At 34.8% G+C, this 22,457-nt stretch overlaps 5 protein-coding genes across 7 annotated transcripts; 2 read left to right on the forward strand and 3 right to left on the reverse strand.

The window, feature by feature from the left end:
• Positions 1-3,242: 3,242 nt before the first annotated feature.
• LOC103492212 (histone H2AX) lies at positions 3,243-4,073 on the reverse strand. Its single transcript, XM_008452494.3, has 2 exons — positions 3,756-4,073; positions 3,243-3,653 (listed from the first exon to the last, which is right to left on the reverse strand). The coding sequence occupies exons 1-2, from the start codon at positions 3,954-3,956 to the stop codon at positions 3,432-3,434; spliced, it is 423 nt and encodes a 140-aa protein (XP_008450716.1). The 5' UTR covers positions 3,957-4,073; the 3' UTR covers positions 3,243-3,431.
• Positions 4,074-6,193: 2,120 nt separating this feature from the next.
• LOC103492215 (F-box protein At3g07870-like) lies at positions 6,194-7,674 on the forward strand. The gene has a single exon (XM_008452495.3). It carries the CDS (start codon positions 6,426-6,428, stop codon positions 7,575-7,577), a length of 1,152 nt encoding a protein of 383 aa, XP_008450717.1. The 5' UTR covers positions 6,194-6,425; the 3' UTR covers positions 7,578-7,674.
• An 883-nt stretch (positions 7,675-8,557) lies between these two features.
• Positions 8,558-12,283, reverse strand: LOC103492218 (uncharacterized). Of its 2 annotated transcripts, XM_008452501.3 has the most exons (8): positions 12,065-12,283; positions 11,826-11,954; positions 11,639-11,728; positions 11,403-11,543; positions 10,322-10,378; positions 10,200-10,226; positions 9,087-9,182; positions 8,558-8,940 (listed from the first exon to the last, which is right to left on the reverse strand). In XM_008452501.3, exons 1-8 carry the CDS (start codon positions 12,281-12,283, stop codon positions 8,740-8,742), a joined length of 960 nt encoding a protein of 319 aa, XP_008450723.2. In that variant the 3' UTR covers positions 8,558-8,739. The 2 variants fall into 2 exon arrangements, with proteins under 2 accessions (XP_008450723.2, XP_050937244.1); XM_051081287.1 differs by lacking the exon at positions 10,322-10,378.
• Positions 12,284-12,310: 27 nt separating this feature from the next.
• LOC103492217 (uncharacterized) lies at positions 12,311-15,142 on the forward strand. Of its 2 annotated transcripts, XM_008452500.2 has the most exons (8): positions 12,311-12,449; positions 12,528-12,728; positions 12,940-13,158; positions 13,685-13,771; positions 13,865-14,011; positions 14,100-14,126; positions 14,470-14,565; positions 14,851-15,142. In XM_008452500.2, exons 1-8 carry the CDS (start codon positions 12,360-12,362, stop codon positions 15,049-15,051), a joined length of 1,068 nt encoding a protein of 355 aa, XP_008450722.2. In that variant the 5' UTR covers positions 12,311-12,359; the 3' UTR covers positions 15,052-15,142. The 2 variants fall into 2 exon arrangements, with proteins under 2 accessions (XP_008450722.2, XP_008450721.2); XM_008452499.2 differs by having other exon boundaries at positions 12,360-12,728.
• A 1,163-nt stretch (positions 15,143-16,305) lies between these two features.
• Positions 16,306-22,137, reverse strand: LOC103492216 (uncharacterized). The gene is made up of 3 exons (XM_008452496.3): positions 21,893-22,137; positions 19,685-19,827; positions 16,306-19,556 (listed from the first exon to the last, which is right to left on the reverse strand). The coding sequence occupies exon 3, from the start codon at positions 19,436-19,438 to the stop codon at positions 16,901-16,903; it is 2,538 nt and encodes an 845-aa protein (XP_008450718.2). The 5' UTR covers positions 19,439-19,556; positions 19,685-19,827; positions 21,893-22,137; the 3' UTR covers positions 16,306-16,900.
• Between the last annotated feature and the right edge of the window lie 320 nt (positions 22,138-22,457).

Consider the following 22,457-nt stretch of genomic DNA (forward strand, 5'->3'; position numbering starts at 1 on the left):
ATTTCATTTGTTACTTATGTTATGTATTTTGAAATTTAATTAAAAAGAAAATTGCATGGAACGAATGAGTTTAATTCGAGATATGTTTAAAGTTATATAAACGCTAAGAAGTCATTTAAACCTATTTTTAGAGAGATTCGTTTAAACTATTATAAATATGAAAAATATAGAAAATTAATTTTGTATAGCATACATTTAGAGGGCGATAATAATTTATAATTTTATTTACTTATTGTTTTTAGTACAAATGGAGTGAAGATTTGAACCATAAACCTCTTAAGCTTTGGTTGATTTAGTTAGTTTAAATTAATAGATTTGATTTAGCCCAACTATTTTTATGTTTTTAAGAATTTTTTCATAAAGTTGTGTCTAGTTCGTACCTAAGTTTACTTACGTAAACTATAGTGGAAATACATATATATAGAAGTGACAGACTAATCTAAGCATTAAAAAATAGCTTATAACTTTTGTTTTAGATCGTCTTAGTTCGTACTTCAAAGTTATGTATAGTTAAATTGTCGTTTTGTATTCTCTAATTTGAGTGTGAAAGAAAAAAGTGCGAGCGCTTAAAAACTTTGAGATGATGGAGTGCACTGAAAAATGATGATTACAACTAAACCCAACTCAATTCTGCAATCCAATCACATGCATCAAAAATCAACCTTGTATCGAGAATTTGCCTACAGATAACAAACCCTATAGTAATCTTGATCACATTCTGATGATCCAAATGCTCCTTAAGTGGAAAACTGTTATGAAAAAAGTTTCCAGTATTTTTCAAGTAGGAGATTGATGATGAAAATTTTCTAAAGACGGTTTTTTCTTTTATGTGAATATATAACTTTTTTATGTTTTAAAAAACAAATCTCTCTTTTATTTTTAATTATTAAAAATGTTTCGTTATTTAAAATTGATTTCCTTAACCATGCATTATGACTATTGAAGCGTTGAGATCAAATTATGACCGTTGATGCTTTACTTTATCGAGACATTGAGGTCAACTTATGATTGTTGAGGCATTACACAATAATCTTATGACCGTTGAGCTCAATCTCCATATAAAGAGCCTCCCATTGTTCGTTCAAGTATTAGAAAACACCATTCACAAGAATACATTTCTAGAAAAAAAAAATTCTTCTTCTTTCTCTTTGGTTTGTTCCCAAACAAAAACCAGAAAATGTTTTGAATTCTAATCGGTTCCGATGCAGCTCCAATTAAGTTATTGTCAGTTTTATCCTGGGACACCGTAGTATTATCAGAGTTATTTGCACTCCGAACTGAGTCGTAAAACGTCTTAAAGAGAGCGTGATCTACAACTTACCCTTTCCTAACAAGTTTTTGTCTTGCAAAAATTTTGGTCGTATACCTTAAGCGTTCAAACTCAAGCGACAAGATTTGAATGCATCTTCCACTAAGATTGAGTTCATCGCTTCCATTTTACCAGGCTATGATGCCTTCAAATTTCAAGGTTTAGGCGTTATGTCTAGGCATCCAGTTTCCGACGCCTAACTAAACACATCGTACACAATTATCAATTCCAACAAAAATCCAAAAGGGTAATGTTGTAAATGAGAAGGATGGTGAAGGGTAGAGTTGGCGGGGGGGGGGGGGCTGCCATAATTATTGGAATGCCTCCCAATGGGATGGCTTTGGCAGCATTGGCAATTAGGTCAACAACTAGGAACAGTTTTTGGATCTTTATCACTTTTATTCTCTTTCCATCAATATTATTTCTATTTTTTTCTATACATTTCTTTTTTCAAAAAAAGAAAAAATGAATTCTAATAATAATAATATCATCAATCATGCTCTTCTTTTTCTTTTTTTTCCCCCTCACCCCTTGTGTTTTTTTGCTATGTATGGACCAAAAGTTTACACCTCACCATCCTCCTTTCACTATCTTCTTTGTCTCCTTTCTCCTCAAGTTTTGGCTCTCTCCCTCTCATATGATAAAAACTAAAGTTAAAATCCCAAAAATCACATGTTTCAATTACAAAAGTTGATCCCTTAAACTTATGAAGTACTAAAATTGAAATTCCAAACTTACATGATTTCATAATATATTAACTTTTGTAACTATTATAAGTTAGAATAAATTTCTAACAAAGTTTGAGGTTCACCCATCTCATTAAAATGCTTGGAAATATTTATTTATATGATAAAATATCATCTTTATGGATGTTGATATTAGGATTTAATAAATATTTTGTTTAGATATCTATAAAAGTTAAAAATATCATCGATACTAGATGATTTAGATGTAAATACAAATAATAAATTTTACTAAAGATGAACAATACAAGTCAAAGAGTCAAGCCAACCGACCAAACCAATATCGATTGAGGGAAACTAACAATTGGTTGGTGGAATGACTTGGTTTGGTCAAGATCCAACTGATGGATCAGCTTCTATCACTTCAACATATACATCTTGCATCTTTGTAATATTGAAAATAGATGTATTGTCATCATTATTATTGTGGTATCTTTGAACTTGTCTTATATTCTATCATAGATGGATCATGGGCTCATATGTTTGTGGTAGTGGCCCAATACTTCTTTTGCTATAGTACCCTGTTTGGGCCTAACAAAATAATCATGGATTTTTATTTTTTTTTGGAAGAAACCTTATCATAATTTCTATCACATGCTTCTTTTGAGATTTAATACCATTATGACATATACACAAGCACACTATTGCCTCAATTTTCCTTCCTAGAGGAGAACAAGAGAGAGTAGGAGCAAGGTTGAGAAAATAAAACAAAGAGCAAAGAGACTTGAAATAGGACACCCCCAAAAGTTTAGGCCTACCCCAACTGAGTCAATTTGAAATTAACTTCATTATTGCAACAAATCTTCCACACAAAAGCATAACCTTTACCACCTTCATGAAATTACGAAATAAGAAAATCTCGAGGATGAAATTAAACATCTTTTCCTATTAAACGCATTGCCTTTCAGTCATTCTTATCGCTCAATATGAACTAATAATATTAGTTCCTACAATATTTACACTTAACTTACTATACATATTCGAAGCCATTACACAGTATCATCATCATCCACCTTAGATTGTGTCAATGGTAAATTATTTAGAATCATAGCAATTGCCCAACAAAATTCAAGAAACAAAGATCGGAAACTTCGTGAAATTTTAATCAAAATTGAATTCTTTTAGCAAAAAAAAAAGAGCCATGTTTCATTTAACTTCTAACTGTAAGAAGGAGTTGGTCATCATCATCCTTGAATCAAATCCACCAACAACCTCACATTGATATAAAAATATATGCATCTAAACTAAAATCAAGATGACAAAGTACAGAAGAAGAAGCAAATGCCATCGATGCAAAACCATCCATCCATTTTCACATATCAGAGTATTGTCATCTCTAGTAATGAAACAAACCTTACAAAAAAAAAACCCTAAAAGCTCTAGAATTCTTGTGATGCAGAACCAATATCACCCTTATCTTTACCAACCTTTTTAGGCAAAAGAGTTTGGTGAATATTAGGCAAAACACCGCCATTAGCAATTGTTACGGATCCCAAAAGCTTACTCAATTCCTCATCGTTTCTCACAGCAAGCTGAATATGTCTCGGCACAATACGATTCTTCTTGTTGTCTCTAGCAGCATTACCAGCAAGCTCCAAAACCTAATTCCAATTGAAATCATCAAAAACAAAAAAAAAATAAGGATCCATCGAACATGATCAAAAAATAATTCAATCAAAATCAGTGAGGACGTTGTTTGTTACCTCAGCAGCGAGATATTCAAGGACAGCAGATAGGTAGACCGGAGCACCAGCGCCGACGCGTTCGGCGTATTTTCCGGCCTTGAGAAACCTCGCGATTCTGCCAACGGGAAACTGGAGGCCGGCTTTGTGCGATCGGGAGACGGATTTGGTGGCTTTGGGCTTTCCTCTGCCGCCTTTGGTGGAACCGCCAGTGGAACTCATCGTCGAATCTGGAAAATTTGAGGGACTTTAAGAGAAAGAAATGAAACTTAGGAACCCTAATTTGGGGTTTTTGGAGAGCGATGAAGGTTTGGGAATGAGTTTGAAAGGTGACGAGTGAGGGTTTTGGTATATATAGGATGAGAGAGAGAGATGTGATTGGTTTAGGGTTGGATCACACGGATTGCCAACGTGGCGGCAATGTTTTGAGATTCGCGGGAAATTTTTTGAGAATTTTGGGATTTTAATGAAAAGAGAATGACGCGGAAAAGTGGGATTTTGGGAGTGCGTCATTTTCCCTTCGTTTTTGCGGTTTTCTTTTCTTTTTTTCAAATAGGATTATTTCATAACAAAATCCAAAAATAGTTAAACAAAAAAACAAATGGTACGAAGTATTTTCATAATTTTTAGATTAGGTCAATATTGCTACCCTTCATTAGTTCTCTTTTAGATTTTTTTCATCTTTTCTCCTAATTTTTTTTCTTATAATTTTAAATGGTTGGATCTTAACTCTAGTACACACTCGTTCAAAAGTTGAGACATGTGTGTAGTCGATTAATCGCTGTATATATATATATACGTATATTATATAACGAGCATAAAGTTAAGGGGATCTCGAGTCTTCTTGATCTATACTAAATTTATTCGATGTCACTGTTTATACTCAAAAGTAAAACAAAGGGTATAATAATGCTTAAAAAATGAGATAACTAAAAAAGTTATAAAAACAGCTTGTTATATCTCTACCTTCTTAGTTTTGCTTTTGGTATTGGTACCATTCTAAAAGATACATACCAATGGAAATGGTACCATTCTAAAATGTATATACTAATGAAAATAGTTGCCTTCACTTATATACTTAATATCATCATCTTATCTAACAAATGTGGGATTTTGGTCGAATTCACACATTTTGAGAACTTGAAGAAATCTAAGAGGCAATCAAATACATGCTTATTGGAAAGAGTTCAATTGAAAGCTTATTCAATGTCAACCACCTCCGGTAGATTCAACGTGTTACACAAATTAATGGATCAAGACACCCAACATAAAAAACCACCTCCATGTGGTTATAGCCTCAATCAACCAAACAAACACATCCATAGTTATTTACGAGCACCCATACCTTACTAGAGCGACCCTCGTTTTGATTGGCATGACATGAACAATGTGCTTCACAATGACCACTTTTCCTTACGGGTTGTAATAAAGCATAATCTTTGTCGTAGATATATTTTTCAATTGAGGCACCGATCGCCAATCATGTCAAAGTCAATTGAAATGCTATGAAGCAACAACGTTTTTCAACCTGTCGAAGTTAATTTAGCTCAATGACAACCGACAGAATCTTTCATTCTATAAGCGAGGGGTTCAATCCCTCAACTCCACAATTGTTATACTAAAAAAATACATTCATATCCTCCCAAAATTGCCACATGCAATAATCACTATCTTATATAGCTTCTTGGTAGGATTGTGCTCAATGATCCATCGCCAATGGTCTAAATTATATCATCTTGATATATTATCGCAAAAAGAAATCAACATTGGTATCAAGAAACCGAAATCATATATCATTTGCAACTTGGCATTTCCACATAATATGAGCCGAGGAATGGGATTTAACATCAATATTAATGCAATCTTGAAAATATCAACCATATTTTTTAATCAATGTGTAACCATTTTCATTCATATACTAATTATAAGTGTATTTTTAAATGATGCATGACTATGTTCCAATGTGAGATTCTCAACTTCTCAACATGCCCTCTCAAGATGGTGTTTATTTGGGCACACCAATCTTAGTTGAATCTCTATTTTTTTTTATTGGACCGAATACTCGTTTGAGTTGTGTATGGATATGATGCCATATCTAATAATAAGAGGTTCCATACATCTCAAAATCAACTGATAATGAGATGTGTGACATCTCTATATCTTACAAAGATTAAGGAGGTGAGTCATTTTAGTTTTTCTAATGTCATATTCTCAACATTTCAACAACCTCTCTCGCTCTCATCTACACTCTCGTTCATTCACTTTTTTGTTCTTTCACACCTTGGTTTTGCCTAAATTGGTTAGATGAATACAACTGACCAAAAATCGAGTCGACCAATAGAAATGAAGTCATGAAATTTAGTAAGCGACAAATTTTAATAAAATCAAATAATAAAACCAAGAAAATCAGCCAACCAAATCAATCAAAATTGGTTTGAAGATTCACTAAACCTAACCCTAATCGGTTTAGTTGGCAATTTAATTGAAAACCAACCCAAGCCCATGCCAAGTCTTGCCCTCCACCCTAACATCGAGAGCTTGGTGTGTGGTTTTGGAGGAAGTTGATCACATCAGTTGGGTCCTCTAGTTTCTAGAGGAGTTGTATAAATATGGAGATTTCTCCCTAAGGCGGCGAGCAGACACATTTGGTGGAATTGGATTCATCGACGGCGTTTCTCCCTGTGGTCGAGAATGGAGAAGCCGAAGACCAATATTATCAACAAAAGTTACGAGCTTCCACCCGATATTCTTCAGCAAATCTTCTCCAAAATCCCCTTCTTCAATTTACCCACTTGCAGGCTCGTCTCTAGAACATGGAACAACCTCATTTCATCTTGTAAGTTCGATCCTTCAACCTCCATTTACCATCTCTTCTTTGCCCGTTTTTATTCCTCTCGTCATCGCAATCTCCATTGTGTGGAATTCGATCCTCAACATGTGGAAGGAATGAGTATTGTTGCCTCATTCGCTTTTCACCCTGATTTTTGCTCCGCTTCTTCTAGAATCACAATTATTAATTCCTGTTCCGGACTCATTTCTCTTCTTATCACTAAAAGAAGAAGGCGAGGACAAAGACGTGACGTTGTTTGTGTATTGAATCCCATTACTAATGAGTACTTCAAACATCCCAACTTGAGATTGAAAGGAGATAAGGTTCCAAACTACTGTTATGGACTAGGGTTTAGTCCTAAAACAAATCAGTACAAATTAGCAAGAACCCACTTTGCACATAATGAATTTATTGTTGACATTTTTGCATTTGGTACAAGTTGTGAATGGACCCCTATTGGCTCAGTGCCTAATTTTCTCAATGAATATCATGGTGTTTACTTCAATGGAGGTCTCTATTGGGTTGGAAGTCAGAAGCAGCTTCCTAACGGTGGATTAAGTGATTATACTGGAGTTGTTTACCGTTTGGATTTAAATGATGAGAAATTTAAAAAAATTTCTATTCCCTTTGGGGGTGATGAACCTTACGTTGGAGTCTATAATGGAACCCTGTATCTAACTCTTTGTTGCGAGGATTTCGATTACCATGTGTGGAAGATGAAAGAAGATTTTTCGTGGAGCAAGGAGTTCGTTCTTGCTTTGCCAGAAAATATCCTTCATTCTCTCCATCGTCATCACCCTATAGGATATTATCTCCAACTCGTTAAATTTTGTGAAGATGGGAGCATTTTGTGTCTTTGTGCTGGAATCCTGTTAATAGTGTATGACCCCAAGACTCAGCAGATGGAGATATTGACCGATCAAGATTTTGAAATCAAGGAAGGCATGTGGTTTCATCAGATTGAGTCCTTCAGTTTCAATTCTCTTCACAACACTTTGACAGGGAAGTGTTGAATGAATGATTTTTGTTTTGTTTTTTGGAATGAGTATTTATATATGGCACTTTCTTTGGTAGTTTTGAACCTTTGAATTTTATCTTTTTTTCTCTCCAGTCTTATTTTAGTCCATATGTTATATACTTCATAATCTAGAAGGTTTAAACTTTGCTCATTAGTTCTAATTTGAGATTTTATTTCAAACTCTATCGGCCAAGATGTAGGGAGATACACCACACAGAATTAGAGGGAAGAGAAGGAGGAATAGTGGTTTTCTTTTTGGGAACCGAGAAGATAGTTCAAACACGTTGAATGAATTTTGGTCACAGGTTGTGCATTGCTGTTACTTTCCCCACACCCATCCTCTCAGCCCAAAATGGTCGAAAGCTCCATTTTATTCTTTTAGATTCAAATAATTAATTATATCATTGCTAGTTGCTTGCATGTTATTCTTTTAGATTCAAATAATTATATCATTGTTAGTCATAAAAACTAGAAACTCTTTGCTCTCGAATAGGTTAGTCCAGCTCCATGGACCTAGTAGTAATGAGATAGGAGAGGTTTGAATATAAAGAATCAGAAGCCCCTTTATGAATTCAAGTTAAGCAAATGAGATTGTTTGATAAAATTGATTTAGAAGAAGATTTAACTACGGAGGAATTTCTAGTTTTGTTGTCGACTTACATTTTCTTGATATGCAACTTTTTTTTGGATAAATATTCAATGATGAGATGTACAAAAAGGACTTGCTCAAAGGTCTCGTGTATATGTATGATAAAGTTGTCTTTGTATTATTCATGGTATCTAAGGAGAACTTTTTTTTTCTCCTTTTGAATTTCAAAGTTCCCAAATTTATGGAAAGAGATTAGGTTTTTGTGAAAAGTTTGGCAAAGGATTTTGGGTAGAGAATTTCCCTACTGTCTTATTGTTATCATTTATCAATATAACAATATGATCAGATTGTTATTAGGATAGAAATATGGATATGAGCCGTTACCATTCAAATAAAATTCACGTATATTTACTATGATAAGCACAGGTTGAATCTTAAAAGTACAATGCTTATCATCAATTATCAACCTTGCTGCATCTTTTCTGAATGGTCTGAACCACTTTGTGCGCATCCGTCGTATCTTTGCTTCACTCAACTACATTTGATTCTAGAAAACCATATATGCACCTCATATTATTGCTCCCTCCAAACAGTTTTCAATGGTGTCAATACAGAGGCCGATTGGTTTTGCAAGCGTCATGGCCTCTGCGAGTCTCAATCTTGTTTCACAATGCCGTGACATTATGAATGCTGTGTTTGTCGCAGCCCATCTTAAATGAAGATCAGCTTCAGACTTTGGAAGGCCAAACCAGGTAAGAACACTCCACAGCTGTTGCAAATAACATCAAAAAGTGAAAAAGAAAAGCCGAACTGTCATGTGTTTCAAAACCTTTCATCCTCAAACACTTCAATTTATTTCAAAACGACTAAAATTAAACAAATAAAAGAGGTAAATTAAACCCATCTGCCTTATACCTTAAGAATATCCGCTAGATGTCCATCGGAATTCCCAGCAACTAAAAGTTCAGCCACTAAACCTCCCAATGTTACACATGAAAACTGGTTCAAAGTCTGGAGCAAAAGAAAAATAACAAAATCTAAATATTTAGTCCGAATAAAAATATTTTAGTCTGAATAAAAATATTAATAGGTATATTCATAACTCAACTTAATTATTAATCTAAATAAATTTTGTGACGTTCGTAAATATCTGTTGATATCAATATTTTAAAATATCCATCGATATATTTGCAAAATTAATATCTCAATATCGATATTTTAATCCCTGCTTTCAATGGCTTAGCGCCTATTTGTAGAAAATCTAAAAACATAAATTAGAAAACAAAAGATTCAATGAAAACATGATTGTATTTTATATTTTCATATATGTATTTAGTGACGGATTAAAAAATTGGGTTCTAGTTTAAAATAAATTTTTAAATTTATTTTGTACTAAGGATATTTATAGATGATAAAACTAACTAGTCTTACTCATCCATTAAAATTTAGTTAATAATAAGCTATTGTTAATTTATTTAAGATATAATTTATATCTAAAAATTTGGTTAAATTGCAATTTGAGTCTTTATTATTTAGAGAAAGTTAGAGTTTGGCCTATAATTTGATAAAATTTGATATATAGTCTTGATGATTTGACAACTTTTATAAATAGTTTTATGAACAAGACTATTTTTTTAAAAATTTTGTCAAACCAAAAGGATTAAATTATATCTTTTTAAAACCATAGGATTTAACCTAAAAATCTATATTATTATTATTATTATTATTTTGTATTATTATATAATATATTAAATAATACATATTATATTAAAAAATAAACAGAGTTTATAGCATAACATATCGTATTTCTAAATGGTTCTATCATATTTGTTTTTTAAAATGTAAAATTAAAAAAAAAAAATTGTTTTCTAAATTTTCTCAGTTTAGATCACATAATTCGAAAACAATTTTAAGAAATAAAATCTAGATCACTGAAGTGAGTTAATTTGAAAACATAAAATAGAATCCGAATTTTCTAGCAAACAATTCGGATCGAAGTTGTATTGAGAAAGTCATAGAAGACGTTACCTTCGAGGAAATGGTGCCTTTATTTGCCTGAATGATACAGAATAGATTAAATTTGGTAATTTGGTATTGTTCGTACAATAACAAGAAATAACATTAAATCATATAATAGACAGAGATCTTACTCTCTTATTAAACTTTTTGATATCAGCATTTTGCCCCAAAATCTTTACTGAATCAATCTGACATTAAGGGATAAAAAGTAAAAACTAAATCCATATAAATTTCCATAGTTGTTGATTACACCTTACACTCCGCACAGTGATAAACTTTATCAATAATAGATTATGAGAGTTAGTGTCTAAAATTTGTTATATCTGTAGAGTCTTTTGCAATGTGTTATATTTAAACAATTGTGTAGGAGCAGAAGAAATTGCAAGATTCAGTTCTAAACAAACACCGATAATCTATAGGGATGAGCACGATAAATAAAAAAACCGAGCTGATCGAGCAAATCAAAGTCGGCCAGTCGATGTTGGTTTCAAAAAGTTTCAAATCGATAATTTCCAAAAAGTTTATCCAAGTGTTAAGTCGATCAGAGCCAACAAAAACTGGTCGAGATAAGCATGATAAATCGAAAAACTGAACCGTTCAAGCAAATCAAAGTTAGTTGGTCGATGTCGGTTTCGAAAAGTTTCAAATCGATAATTTTCAAAAAGTCTATCTAAGTGTTAAATCAATCCGAGCCAACGAAAATCGACTGGCTGACCGACCCTTAGTCATCGACGTTAAGGTCGGTCTGGACATTTACTAAACCGACTATGGTCGGTTCGTCGGTGGTTTTGTAAAAAAAGATGGACTTCTACCAACCGATGATCACCTCTAATAATCTATCTTAACGTTGTCGATTGTTTATGGCTTGCAGAGGAAGCACGATTTTCTGGGTCTTGTGGGGGGAGCGAAAGAGAAGGGTGTTTAGGGGTTTGGAAAGGGGTCATTTGGATATTTGGTTTAATGTCCATTTTCATGTATCTTTATGAGTTTTGTTTTCAAAGATCTTTTGTAACTATTCTTTAGACGGTCCTTTTCTCTCGAAAGGGTGCTTCTTTTTGTCGAACTTGAAACAGTTGGGCAAAACACAAGAAGTTGATTAAGTAGAAGACCAAATATAGATAGAAAGATGCAAGCAACTTCGTGAAAGAAACCAAATTTCAATCTTGAAGAAAGTATCTGATATAAGCAGCAGAGTGTGAAAAAGGATCTTACTTCCCCAAGAAATTCAAAGCCAACAAATGAAACTTTTCCTTCAGCAAATCTGTTTTGGCTCAAAGCTTGAACGCTTGGCACTTGATATTCTTTTGGAAGAACACCCATCAAATATCCAACAAGAAAATGCCCAGCTTCATGCTACAAAAACATGCATAATCCCAACTCCCAAACTCAGTATCAATGGTAGAAACAACCATGAATGAATCAACAATTATAGAATTAGATCACTTTACTTGAGCACAAATGAAGTGTTCTTGTTCTTCACATCTTGAAGAATGTCTACCTTCAGCCATTGAACTCTCTGGCTTTTCAGCAGAGAGAATCTGTATAAGAACAAACAGAGAATGTTGTTCTTGAAACACAAATGGATTTGTCATCAATAACATCAAAAGTAGAGAAAATCTCAAACAGTGAATGTACCTCCTCAAGGAAAGATATCTGAAGACATTGTTGAACTGAATCCAGAATCGAATCCACTAATGGTTGAAGGGATAACATATCCATCCCATTGACCTCAGATTCATCCAGTTCTAAACGCCTCTTGATTATCTACACCATTTTGAACAAGATTTCAAAGACAAGGGTTACTGATCAATGGATGTTTTGGCAGAAGAATCTTTCCAACTCGAAATATACAAAGAGAAAGAGAGTAAGATGACCTGTTTGGCAGCGCCAAAACCACGAAGTCCATATGGTTTTCCTTGCAATTGCTTAACCAATGAAACAGCTGATTTGTATTGCCGCTTTGAGAGTGCTCGATCCACAAGCTTCAATGCACGACGTCGTTCCGCTGAAGAAACGACGTATCCGGTCACCGGAACCCTCCGGTGAAACTCTAGGTCGAAAGTGAAATCGTAAACAGCAGCAGTGAGGAACATCACACATCACATAACTCTCTCATTTGGCGTTTCTCGAGAAAGAAAAGAAGAAGAAGGGTTAATCCACAACCACGAGATGATTTTCGAGAGTTTACGACGTCGTTTTTATATTCAGCTACTGGAATTTCCAAATCATTCACGAATTATCCATAGCTGTGAGTGTGAGGTCGAAAATTTCTTGCAATTTCTTACAATATATTCTCCTTCCCGTGAGATTGCTTTGAATCGGAATTTTTCAATGCAGTATGCAGTTTTACGTTACCGTCCGTGTTTTCGAGCGGCCGGAATCTGGAACTGTTCATCGGAGGTTGGTCTCCGGCGGCGGCAAGTGCTAGAGCAAATTGATAAAGAGTTAGCCAAAGGTGATGATCGAGCGGCTCTCTTCCTCCTCAAGGAATCTCAGGGGAAGCTCGACGGCGTTCGATGCTTCGGCGCCGCTCGTCAGGTCAGTAATTACAAAGATTTTGATCGGAATTGCTAGCAGTTTCATTCTTGTTGTTTTGATTGCTTTCAATCTGTTTGTTGAAATGCTTCAACGAGATTGTAGTTCCAAAATTGGGAAGAAACAAAGCATAATCTTACAGGAAACCGCAAGCTGTTAGCACTTCCATTTGCAAGATTAATTATGATATTGAAGGAGAGATGTTATTATGCAGATTCCTCAAAGACTTTATACATTGGAAGAGCTGAAGCTAAATGGAATTGAAACTTCATCTCTTTTATCGCCGTTGGATTCAACTCTTGGTTCAATTGAAAGATATATTCAACTTGCTGCTGGTTTGCTTGCTGTTTCTGCTTGGAATCTCTTTGAATTTACTACCCAACAAATCTTCTACCTTTCTCTTGGATTTCTATTTCTTTGGACCCTCGATTCGGTAAGTATCATACGATTGTTGTTATACTATGCTTTGAGTATAGTTATATAATTATTAGGGACGGTCAATCTCCACATATCTCTACAAATGGTATGTGCATAATAAACGTTTGTGACTTTGCTTTTGTAATATTTGAATGCCTCATTTGAGATATCGCCACTCACCTGTGTATCTATGATTTTTCCTTTTTCTTTTACAACTGTGAGTCAAAGCTTTGGTCCCTTATCACGGCGAGGTTTTTACTCTCTATCGATGCAAAAAGACGTTGACACTGAAAAAGACATCATAAGAAACTCTAAACGTTCTTGTAAATAAAGTTCTAAGGCTCGAACTCAAGAAGCATCAAGAGTTTTTGGTATACTCACTAGAAGTTAAAATTTGAAGGCCTTACAAACGGAGTTGGACTTGAGTGTCATTCTTTTTATCTAACTAATGAGAGACTTTAGGCCGTGTCTTTGATAATTTAGTTACTAAGCATGATGCTCTAATAAGTTATAAAGTTTCGACTTTTTCTTTTATGCCATAGGTGGCTTTGAATGGGGGAGTTGGAAGTTTGGTTCTTGATACAATTGGTCATACTTTTAGTAAGAAGTACCACAACAGAGTTATTCAAGTAAAATTCTCTCTCAATCTATTGCTGCATTTTATGATCCCTTCTTCATATATTTGAAGATAACATGATCTAATAGTCAATGAAAATTAACAGCATGAAGCAGGGCATTTCTTGATTGCCTACTTGCTCGGAGTTCTTCCGAAAGGCTACACGACGTCAAGTTTTGAAGCGTTTCAAAAGGAAGGGTCTCTCAATCTTCAGGCCGGCACTGCTTTTGTTGATTTTGAATTTCTTGAAGAAGTAAGTTTAATTTGATAGTTAACTAATTTTAGTTGAAGTTTGAGATCATTGTCTTTTGGTTAATAACTACCTTCCCTGTTCCCCACAGGTCAATGCAGGAAAAGTCTCGGCAACGGTACATTTTCCACTTAAAACCTTCCTGCTTTTCTCTTTTGTGTTTTTATTTTTCTGTTTTTTGAATTTTATGATCAAATTGTGAAAACAAAACATTAGTAAAGAGTGGATATTAAAATATTGAAATCTACAAGTGGCCGACGATCAACTCTGACGACCCCAGCAACGACCACTACCAACCATTAGTTGATTAGATACTGAAACTCCCTTATCTGCAAGGACAATATTACAATGTTTCGATTGTTTAGAGCTGAAAATCGAATAAAACTCATAAGTTTAAGTACCAAAGTGAGATTTTTTTTCCTTATGGAGATTATCTTTGGTGTTATTTGTTTGTTGATCAGATGTTGAACAGATTTTCATGCATAGCACTTGCTGGGGTGGCTACCGAGTATCTTCTATATGGATGTGCTGAGGGAGGTCTTGCCGATATCAACAAGGTTTGTTTTCTATCATTTATCGGTTGGATTTCAATGGCTTTTATTAGTTGTTTTCACCAACGAAAAGAATCATCAAATCGGTGTCATCAAAAAGGTAGATTTAGAAAGAAACGTTAGGTAACGTTATTGTTTCTTATTTCGTGATTTTTTTTTTTATTTGAAGAAAGATAAAGAAAAAACCTTTCATATATTTAGTCTTGGGTCAACAAAATGGCTGTTCGAAAGCCAAAACCGAACCAAACTAAACCGAAGCCTTTTGGTTTGACGTTAATTTGTTGGATGCAGTTGGATGTGTTGTTGAAAGGGCTAGGGTTTACACAAAAGAAGGCAGATTCTCAAGTAAGATGGGCAGTTTTAAACACTGTTTTGATATTGCGACGCCATGAAAGTGCAAGAACTAAGCTTGCTGATGCTATGTCATCCGGAAAATCGGTAGGAAATTGTATTGACGTTATAGAGAATAGTATTCATCTTCCTGACCTTTGACGTAATTTAGTACTTGTTTTGGACTGATTTTCGAAATGCACCCATTTCCATTTTTGAAGAATCCCAATAAAAAAGTTCCCTCTTACTACTACTACTACTATTATTATTATTATTGGGTTTGAAATAGTAAAATGTTCCATTCTGGCCTTAGTTCAAATGAATTAAGCCTAGAAGATTTACATCCTCATGATTTAATCGACTAACGCTTAACAATCTAAGTGATCAACTAAAAAGGACATAGGGATAAATGGCAAACATGACTTCAATGCATCATCTCCAATATCCATGAGCATGGAACAAAGAACTCTAAATACTTGCAACTTCCTCAAATAATCATGCCGCTATGATCTCGAATGACTTACCATCAATACTTTTCTGCTCTTCTTACGTAGGTTAAGCCACATCACTTTTTCACGGAATAGTGTTAGAATTTAGTTTTTGGCCTTCTAAAATTAAGGTTATAAACTAATGTTCCACCTCAGAGTTTCTTTGTTTATTATTTATTTTCTGATCATGTTTTCAAAATTTTGAAAACTAAAAATAAGAATAAGAAAGTAGTTATTAAAAACTTGTCTGTGTTTTATAAATTTAACCAAGAATGCATACTTTTTTATTTAGAAAAGATCAACATTTTTGTAAAAAATATAGAGGAAAAAAGACATCTTCTTTGAATGATGGAATTCTAGGAGATGTTGGAATTCAAACTTTAAAGAGTCGAGGAGAAGAGCATCACCAAACATGACTTGCAAGGCTCTATCATGAACACTAGACATCTGAAACACATCTTTTTCTACTTTTCAACCCCACTTTGAAATTTAAATTGATGCGATTACTCACTTGAAGTGAACATAAAATAATTTTTCCCACATGAATAACAAAGTATTAGATCAAACTATAAATTCCTTTCTTTCCTTTTTCTTAGGAAGAAGATAAGCAACCAAATGCCACCACGACCAACTCTCCAAAAGCTCTTAAACATGAAGCACGAAGTTGGGGAAAAAATAATATCTAGAAATCATCGTTTCAAATAAAAGGACATCAAACAATCCTAATAAGATGCCAAAACTATAATGGCATGAAAAAGGTCAGAGACTTTAGGGAATGCCCAAACTAGGATAACACGGTCTAAATTTGTTCAATTTGTAAACTCTAGCTGATCTTTTGAAAGTTATGCTGAACTCTGAAGAAAGTCCAAACTGAAAGCAACTTTAAGAAAACAAAAAACAAAAAACAAAAAGAAAAGTAAAACAGACGTGGGTAAACATGGGAAGATCAGAACTCAGGTGAATTTAGTGGTTACATGTAAAAAGGCACTCCATCTTCTCTCCTCTCCATACATGAACATTTTCATCCAGAATCAGCAAAATAGTAACCCTTTTCCAAATGCCAACAGGGCAGATGAAATTCTCTCTATGACTCCTCTACTCCTACACTAAAATGTTGGAAAATCAAATTTACAATTTCTGCTTTTGCAGATCAATTTTCAAATTAGAACCAAGAAATTAAGCTCCCAAACAGCCTCATTCATCTTCTTGCTTCCCATTTGATCATAGCATTAATCTACTAGAAGATGCCTACCGACCTCTTTCATCTACCTCCAATATTAGAGGTTGAACAAAAAGTTTCCCTCAGCTAGCAACTTTTATGGAACTTGTAGATAGATGGCTTCCTGAAAAAGAGCATGGAACAGCGCTCCAAAGTTTTCTAGAACAAAGTGAAAAGAGAAAGATAAGAAATCAACTGGGGCTGTTCTCATTTTACACTGAGATGAATACTTCCCATTCTGTAAACCAAAATTTGATTTCAACTTCCAAGATTCAGATTGCCTGCTCTCCATATCTTCCATACGTTAACCTGCATTTTTCTTGCTCAAATCTCTAGGTGATTTTCTAATTCCAAGGCATGTTGTTCCTCTCAAACCACTACTCTCACCATGTTTCTTTGGAGTGTTCGTTCCTCCATTTTGATGAATAGTACTGCTTTCCTTGCGTGTTGATAGGCCATTTCGACTTCCATCTCTACTTCTATTATCTTCTGGCACAAACTTATCTAACTGAGCGTCGTTTTCAGTCGGGTTTGGGTTTAACTTTCTTGGAGATTTTCGTAGAGTAGTTGGGACCTCACTATTTGGATGACTCTTCTTTAGGTCACTTTTCTGAATTTTTGCAGCCTCATTATTATCAAGATCAATCACTTCCACTTTCTCTTTAGGGGATTTAAAACCATGAGATGGGTCAGTTCTTCCAGAAGCAGCAGGAGCATCGATAGTCTCCTCTTTGACATTATTAAGATCAACATGTTCATTAATATTAGGGGGAAGAGCAGCAGGATCTAATTCAAATGATCCTTTTGGAACATCTTTTCTTTCCTTTCCTGTCATTCTAACCGAAGGAATTTGATGAGAAAATCTGTACAACTCATTAGGTGGAATCTTAAAGGAGTTTTGCCTATGCTTCTCAGTAGTATGAAACAAGCAGACAAAACCTTTGACCTTGTCCATGAAAGCAACCGATATACCGACACCTTCGACATAATCTGACAAGATCTCAACAAACTCATATTCAAAAGCTACATGTTTTTCAGGTTCAAAGCTCCATCTAATATCCCAGTCCTTGAAAAGAGCCCAAGTTTCTCCTTTCCTAGGATACATAAAGTAAGAATTCTTTGATGCCCCCTGCTTGGGGCAATGTACCATATGAGAGAACATGGGAAGATCAGCAGTTAGCTCAGATCCTCCTAGTGTATATTTGCCACAAGCTATCGGCAATTCTGCATCACACCATTTGATTTCATCTTTGTCATCAGGATGTGGTTCAAACCAGGTAATCTGGAGCTTGAATTCAGGGGAGAACACCTTTCTAATGCGGGCATAAAATCTTGGCATGCCATCAACAGTATCATAAATAGCCCATACCTGATTGACTGCAAAACAATCTGTCCCTTTATCCTTATCAAAATCGCTAAACTCAGGATCAGCACACACCAAAACATGTACTGCTTGCACGCCATTTTCCTCTGTATCAACAACCTCAGTTTTGGATTTTTTATCGTTTTTATCTGACCTGTTTTTCCCTTCTCTCACTACTTCCTCACATTTGGGTTTTCTGTTGGGCGAGTCTTGTGGATGGGGAGGCAGTACTTCCTGTTTGATGCCCTTGGCAGATGTTTCAACATTTAAAATTGCATCTTTCATCTCCTCTTTCAAGTCCGTAGATGCAGTGCCACTGGACTTCTTTGGACTCTGTAAACTGTCATCATCTTCACTTAAATATTTCCTGTATGAAACATGTTTTTTGTTCCTTGTAGATCTCCTTTGACTATTGTCTCTACTCAGGCCATCCTTCTCAGATACATCGTCATCTTCAACTTCGTCATATTCCAAATTGTTACCATGTGCAGTAGCAGATTTCCGTTGTCTCTTCCTATTTTGACTCTTGGAAGCAACTTTTTCCGTGCTTCTAGCTGCATCAGACTTGGCCTTTTCTTTCCCAGTCTTCTCTGCATCTACTTTGGGCTTAGCATTACTTCCCTGCCCCTTCTGTTTTTTTCCTGCTTTAGCATTCAAATCAACCCCAGCAGATCTATCCTGGGATTTCTTATCAGAACCTTGCTTATTTTCTGCAGCAGGTTTTGAGGGTCCTGATTCAGGAGCAACTTTTTTCTGAGGAACGTGCATTTGGTGAAATGTTGGAGGCATAGTTTGGTTATTCAAATCATGCGAGATAAATCCTCTACCACAATTCTGGCAGCGCAACATTTTACTAAGATAACATTTGAGGTACTGGTACCTCACATTACAAAATGGGCAGCAAGTCCAAAAAGCCTGCTGTGGTGGTGGTTGTGGTGGCTTAAAAGAACTCCCTCCAGGGTAATGTGAGAAAGAACCACTTGAGTAACCATTTGCAGTTCCTCTCTCTTGCTTGTTTACAGCTGTGTATCCATTCTGCTGATCATGAGATGACTTGGCAGCTGCAATATTTCTTCTTGCAGCTGCATACTTCAAATCATATAACTTTCGTTTTGACTGATCAGAAAGGAGTCTGTTGGCTTCACCAACAAGTTTGAAAGCAGCTTCCGCACCAGCAAACTTGTTCTTATCTGGGTGGAGTAACAGTGCAAGCTTCCTGTATTGCTTTTTAATAATTGTTTCGTCTGCTGATTGTTCAATTTGAAGAATCCCATACCAATCATTTTCGGCTCCATACATTCTATTCTGTGCTGAGCAGTGAATCTCACATACTGTTAGCAATTGAGTAATATTGTCAAGCGTAGGAAAGAGTCTTTGTGCTGTCTGAGCCATCTTCCTTGCCCCATTAAAATCACTGATTTCCAGCTTCTTTTCAGCAATTTTCATAGCCTTGATGGCCTCCTCCTTGTTGCACTCCATTACTACCACGTTCAAGCATCAACCACTTAAAATGTCAAACACAGAAGACACAGGAAGAATGGATTTTTCTACTCATGCTGCTGACTGTCCATCAGCAACGAAAGTCCATAGTCTCAATCTGCATTAACGTAAGCAAGTACACTTGTAGTAAGAAAACTTTGGGACTTTCTAAGAATAAGGTGTAATATCTACTTCATGATTTGAAATGCAGACAAAAATTCAAGCTTTGAACAGGGAGAATCTTACCAACATAACAATTGAACAGGCTGAAATAAATTGAAGCACGTCAGTTAAATAAGCAAATGGAGCATGAACGTCGCATCTTAAACAAAGGGGTTGAAGCTACAACATCCAGGAGTGCAAAGAATCCTAATCCTTGAAATTAATGTCTGCAAGTACAATTCAAATATCAATATCAAGAAAAGGGAAAAAAAATATCAGAACTAGCAGATGAATGGAAAATAAAAGAGCAAGAAGGAGAAAATAGAAATACAAGCAAAAAACGAAATTCAAACTCCCAAACAATCATAAGCATTATCCTTTTCATCTTCTGATTGGAGGCTCTTAGTTGGTCTCATTTTGTGGGACTCTTTATTTTGTAGGCTCTCTTTTCTATGCCCTTGTATTAATTATTTTCTTTTTCCCAATGGAAGCTTGGTTATTTATAAAGATAAATAAGTAAAAAATAACTAGTACACAAAACATTACCAGCTTAAGAATTAAAGAGAATGAAGTGAGGACGTTCTGGCTATAACTAAGAATAAGAAAATAGTGAATCCGTACAAATTATCAAAAATTTTAAAGAAGGAATAATAGCCCTCTAAGAACAACAATACAAAGAAAAAAGAAGTGAGTACTTAAGTGAGTGAGGGAAAGTATGCAAGAGAAAATAAAGGATAAATTCAAGGCTTATGTGTTTCTTCCCTGAGAAATCAGCAAATTTCTTTAAAAAAAAAAACACTTCACTTGTCTTCAAGGAAACTCTTATACATATAACATTTCATGAATCATAGTTGATAATACTATATTTCTTTCATATTAAAAAGAATTATCTACATTCTTCCATTCTACATTCAAACAAAAGAAAGCCCTTGCGATTTTTGGACCTTTGTGCTTAAGCCCCAGAGGGAGAGGGTTATTGTACTTCAGTGTGTCCTGTGTTTTGAAAATCCCACTTTCAACAAGTGCACCAAATTATTTTATATACCTTATTGTATGATAAGTATCCAAGTTCTGATTGAGAAAAATGAAAAGAATGTACATGGTGTACACATTCGCACATATATAATTCAACAAAAGTAATCAAACTCTACAAGAGGGACTCAAAGTTTGAAACTACCATCATTAAATAGCACTTTACTCTTACCTTTCTCACTATTAGCCTTATTTTAATGCTCAAATACATAAACCAAATAGAATGGTGTGAAAAACCAATTATTCTTTGTTTAAGAAGTCCTTTTTTCTCTATTTAATTTAAATTCAAATCCCTAGTTTCCTCTAAAGTAAGTTGCACGTCGTTGAAGTTGTTTAAACAATACATTTTACATTCTGAAAATAGTGAATACAATAGAGAAAAAATTTTCCTTAAACTCTCGCCAATCGACCTCCGAAAACTGTACCAAAATGCCTCTAAAAAAATTTCGTGCCATTCTTTCTAAATAAGTATGATAAAAATAGAGGAAGGAGAGAGACGTGAAACCAACTCATATAAATGAAAACAACTACCGTCAATTTGATTACAACAAAATCCCTATATTAAAAAAACTCTTGTATACAAAATATGCAATGAAGATTTTAAAATGAAATCCTATTAAAGAATCTAAACCGATTGATCCCCTTTCAAAACTTTAGGGTTTTAATTGATTCAACCCACAAAGTTTAGAAGGTATAAACTGACTATTTTCCCCTTTTAGTAGATACACCATTTGCCAGCTTAGAAAATAACAACTTCCTTTACGATGAAGAAACTCACTATCCACTAGATCAATTTTGTAAAATAATAACCATCAGACTATTAACGTACTAGCAAATGGTGTGTGCCAGTCAAAATTCAAAAAAGTAAAAAAAGCACAATTACACACAGCCCCAGCATCGTAAAATTCTTAGGTATCAATCCCCAACTGATCTGCCTATATGTGTGCAAGTCATATGATGATCATCCAAAACCATAGCAATTAAACCAAGACACGATCTGAGAACAAGCAAAACATGCAACATACAACATACAACATCCAACATCTACAAAATTAAGCAGTAAACAAAACCCCAAGTGAGAAAACCACAAGAAATAACAAAGATATTAAACAAAAATAAAACCAACCCAGAAACAGAAACTGCAAATGGCGATAGATAACAGAAAGAAATGAAAGAAAGATGAAAGGGGGTTTACATGGAAATGAGAGGGAAAACCCTAGAATTGAAACGAAGAGGAAAGAGAAGAAGGTAAGAACATACCGGGTGTATGAAATGGAAAAGGGAAGTGCAAGGGCATGAAGAGTGAGAGAGAGAGAGAGAGAGAAAGAGAGAGAGAGAGAGAGAGAGGGAAAGTGCGGCGGGAAAAAGTGAAAAATTTTTAGAGGGAACTTAAATAATCGTCTCTCCCCCACTCTTCTTCCAGTTTTTCTCTATGAAATTCGGGTTCTTGCTCTGTGCTTGTGTGCGTTTTGTGTGTCTCTTCCTTCTTCTTGTCTCTTCAACCTCAGTTTTGTTCTTTTCCACATTTTTATACTCTCGTTCTTTAGGCCCAACCCCAATTTCTAGATCTTTATACTCTCATTCTTTGGCCCAAGCCCAATCTCGAAATTTTCTTCGGATAGTTGCAAATATAACGATAATTAGGAGTATAAAATAACTTTAGTAACCAAATAACCTAAACTACCCAACCCATGTTATATGGGTGGATTGAGTTGAAAATTTTGAATTTTTTTTGCTGGGTTGGGTGTCAGGTTGGAGGTTGAAAATTTTGGATCAACTCAATCCAACCTGAATTAATATAATATATATATATATATATATATAT

This window comes from Cucumis melo, chromosome 2, assembly GCF_025177605.1.
Source record: "Cucumis melo cultivar AY chromosome 2, USDA_Cmelo_AY_1.0, whole genome shotgun sequence".
Classification (NCBI taxonomy): Eukaryota; Viridiplantae; Streptophyta; class Magnoliopsida; order Cucurbitales; family Cucurbitaceae; genus Cucumis; species Cucumis melo.

What these genes read in the sequence shown, in the direction of transcription:
- LOC103492212 (XM_008452494.3), bottom strand. Translation starts at nt 3,956, where the DNA reads ATGAGTTCCACTGGCGGTTCCACCAAAGGCGGCAGAGGAAAGCCCAAA. An exon ending in TTGAATATCTCGCTGCTGAG is followed by an intron (nt 3,654 to 3,755) that starts GTAACAAACAAC and finishes AATTGGAATTAG; the next exon opens with GTTTTGGAGCTTGCTGGTAA.
- LOC103492215 (XM_008452495.3), top strand. Translation starts at nt 6,426, where the DNA reads ATGGAGAAGCCGAAGACCAATATTATCAACAAAAGTTACGAGCTTCCA.
- LOC103492218 (XM_008452501.3), bottom strand. Translation starts at nt 12,283, where the DNA reads ATGTTCCTCACTGCTGCTGTTTACGATTTCACTTTCGACCTAGAGTTT. An exon ending in TCAAAAAGTTTAATAAGAGA is followed by an intron (nt 10,227 to 10,321) that starts GTAAGATCTCTG and finishes TGTATCATTCAG; the next exon opens with GCAAATAAAGGCACCATTTC. An exon ending in ATCTAGCGGATATTCTTAAG is followed by an intron (nt 8,941 to 9,086) that starts GTATAAGGCAGA and finishes TATTTGCAACAG; the next exon opens with CTGTGGAGTGTTCTTACCTG.
- LOC103492217 (XM_008452499.2), top strand. Translation starts at nt 12,360, where the DNA reads ATGATTTTCGAGAGTTTACGACGTCGTTTTTATATTCAGCTACTGGAA. An exon ending in ACCACAACAGAGTTATTCAA is followed by an intron (nt 13,772 to 13,864) that starts GTAAAATTCTCT and finishes GAAAATTAACAG; the next exon opens with CATGAAGCAGGGCATTTCTT. An exon ending in ATTTTGAATTTCTTGAAGAA is followed by an intron (nt 14,012 to 14,099) that starts GTAAGTTTAATT and finishes TGTTCCCCACAG; the next exon opens with GTCAATGCAGGAAAAGTCTC.
- LOC103492216 (XM_008452496.3), bottom strand. Translation starts at nt 19,438, where the DNA reads ATGGAGTGCAACAAGGAGGAGGCCATCAAGGCTATGAAAATTGCTGAA.